The sequence below is a fragment of the Dendroctonus ponderosae genome, unplaced genomic scaffold, assembly GCF_020466585.1.
Source record: "Dendroctonus ponderosae isolate FM_Combo_2020 unplaced genomic scaffold, Dpon_F_20191213v2 Dpon_F_20191213_12, whole genome shotgun sequence".
Classification (NCBI taxonomy): domain Eukaryota; kingdom Metazoa; phylum Arthropoda; class Insecta; order Coleoptera; family Curculionidae; genus Dendroctonus; species Dendroctonus ponderosae.
Window position 1 is genome coordinate 735821 of NW_026017316.1, and position 1053 is coordinate 736873.

Sequence of the window (1053 nt, forward strand, 5' to 3'; positions counted from 1 at the left end):
GGGCTTCGCCCCTTAAGCGACTCTTTAAACCTTCAAAAATTCATAGCAGGAAAACGGCTGGAAATCCTCAACTAGTCCGAAGGACCATTTCGATAGAGAATTTCCATAGCTATCGATTCCCGATGATAAACCACCGAAAATCCCAACCTCAAACGAGTTACAGCGGAAAATCACTTTGTTTACAGTGTTGCCAGATGTTGCAAATGTACGTAAAAACCGGCCCAGCGCTGGCAATTGCAAAGATACTCGGCTGCAATTTGGTGAAAAAATTGAAATTAATGCCCCGAAGCGCCCTATGAAAGCGCACCAGCATCCACCTAGGGCTTCGCCCCTTAAGCGACTCTTTAAACCTTCAAAAATTCATAGCAGGAAAACGGCTGGAAATCCTCAACTAGTCCGAAGGACCATTTCGATAGAGAATTTCCTTGGCCATCAAACGCCGATGAGAAACACCCAAGAATCCCAAGATTTAGCTGGCAACGTTGCCAGATTGTGCACAATTTCCGAAAACCAGACTCACCTGTGCAGGATCCAGTTGTCGTGCAAATGGGCGACAGCCTGCAGCAGCTGCTTGAGCAGACACTTGATTTCGCCGGGCATGAAACTCTGCTTCTTGTGGCGCATCGTTTCCATCAGCGACTTCAGATCGTGCTCCACGTAGTCCATCACGATGAAAATGCGATCCATGTTGCTGCCCACCACAATTTCGCGCACCGTCACTATATTGCTGTGTTGCCCTGTTGACGGAAAAGGCGCGAAAAGTCCAGGAATTTTGCCAAAAAAAAAACCGACCGACTAACCTTTCAGCAGTGTGTTGATTTCGCGCAGTGACGTAATGGGGAAGCCCTCCTTTTCCTTTTCCATCTTGAGCCGCTTGAGGGCGACGATTTCATTGGTGCGCTTGTCGCGCGCCCGATAAACCACGCCGTACGTGCCCTCCTCGATCCGATTCAGACACTGGAATTCTTCCACTGAGCGGCAACCCTGCACCGCCGGATAGTACGGGGGCAGATCCTCGTCCAGCTGCGGCTTGACCTCCTCCTTTTCGTCTTT

General features: G+C 49.8%; 1 protein-coding gene across 1 annotated transcript in view; it reads right to left on the reverse strand.

Moving 5' to 3' along the window:
* Window positions 1-1053, reverse strand: part of LOC109539327 (serine/threonine-protein kinase PITSLRE) — a gene marked incomplete in the record, with an annotated part of 43946 nt that overhangs the window by 38877 nt on the left and 4016 nt on the right. Inside the window, 2 exon segments of the mRNA XM_048663037.1 lie at window positions 521-737; window positions 801-1053. Of these exon segments, the coding sequence (XP_048518994.1) occupies window positions 521-737; window positions 801-1053 (470 nt within the window).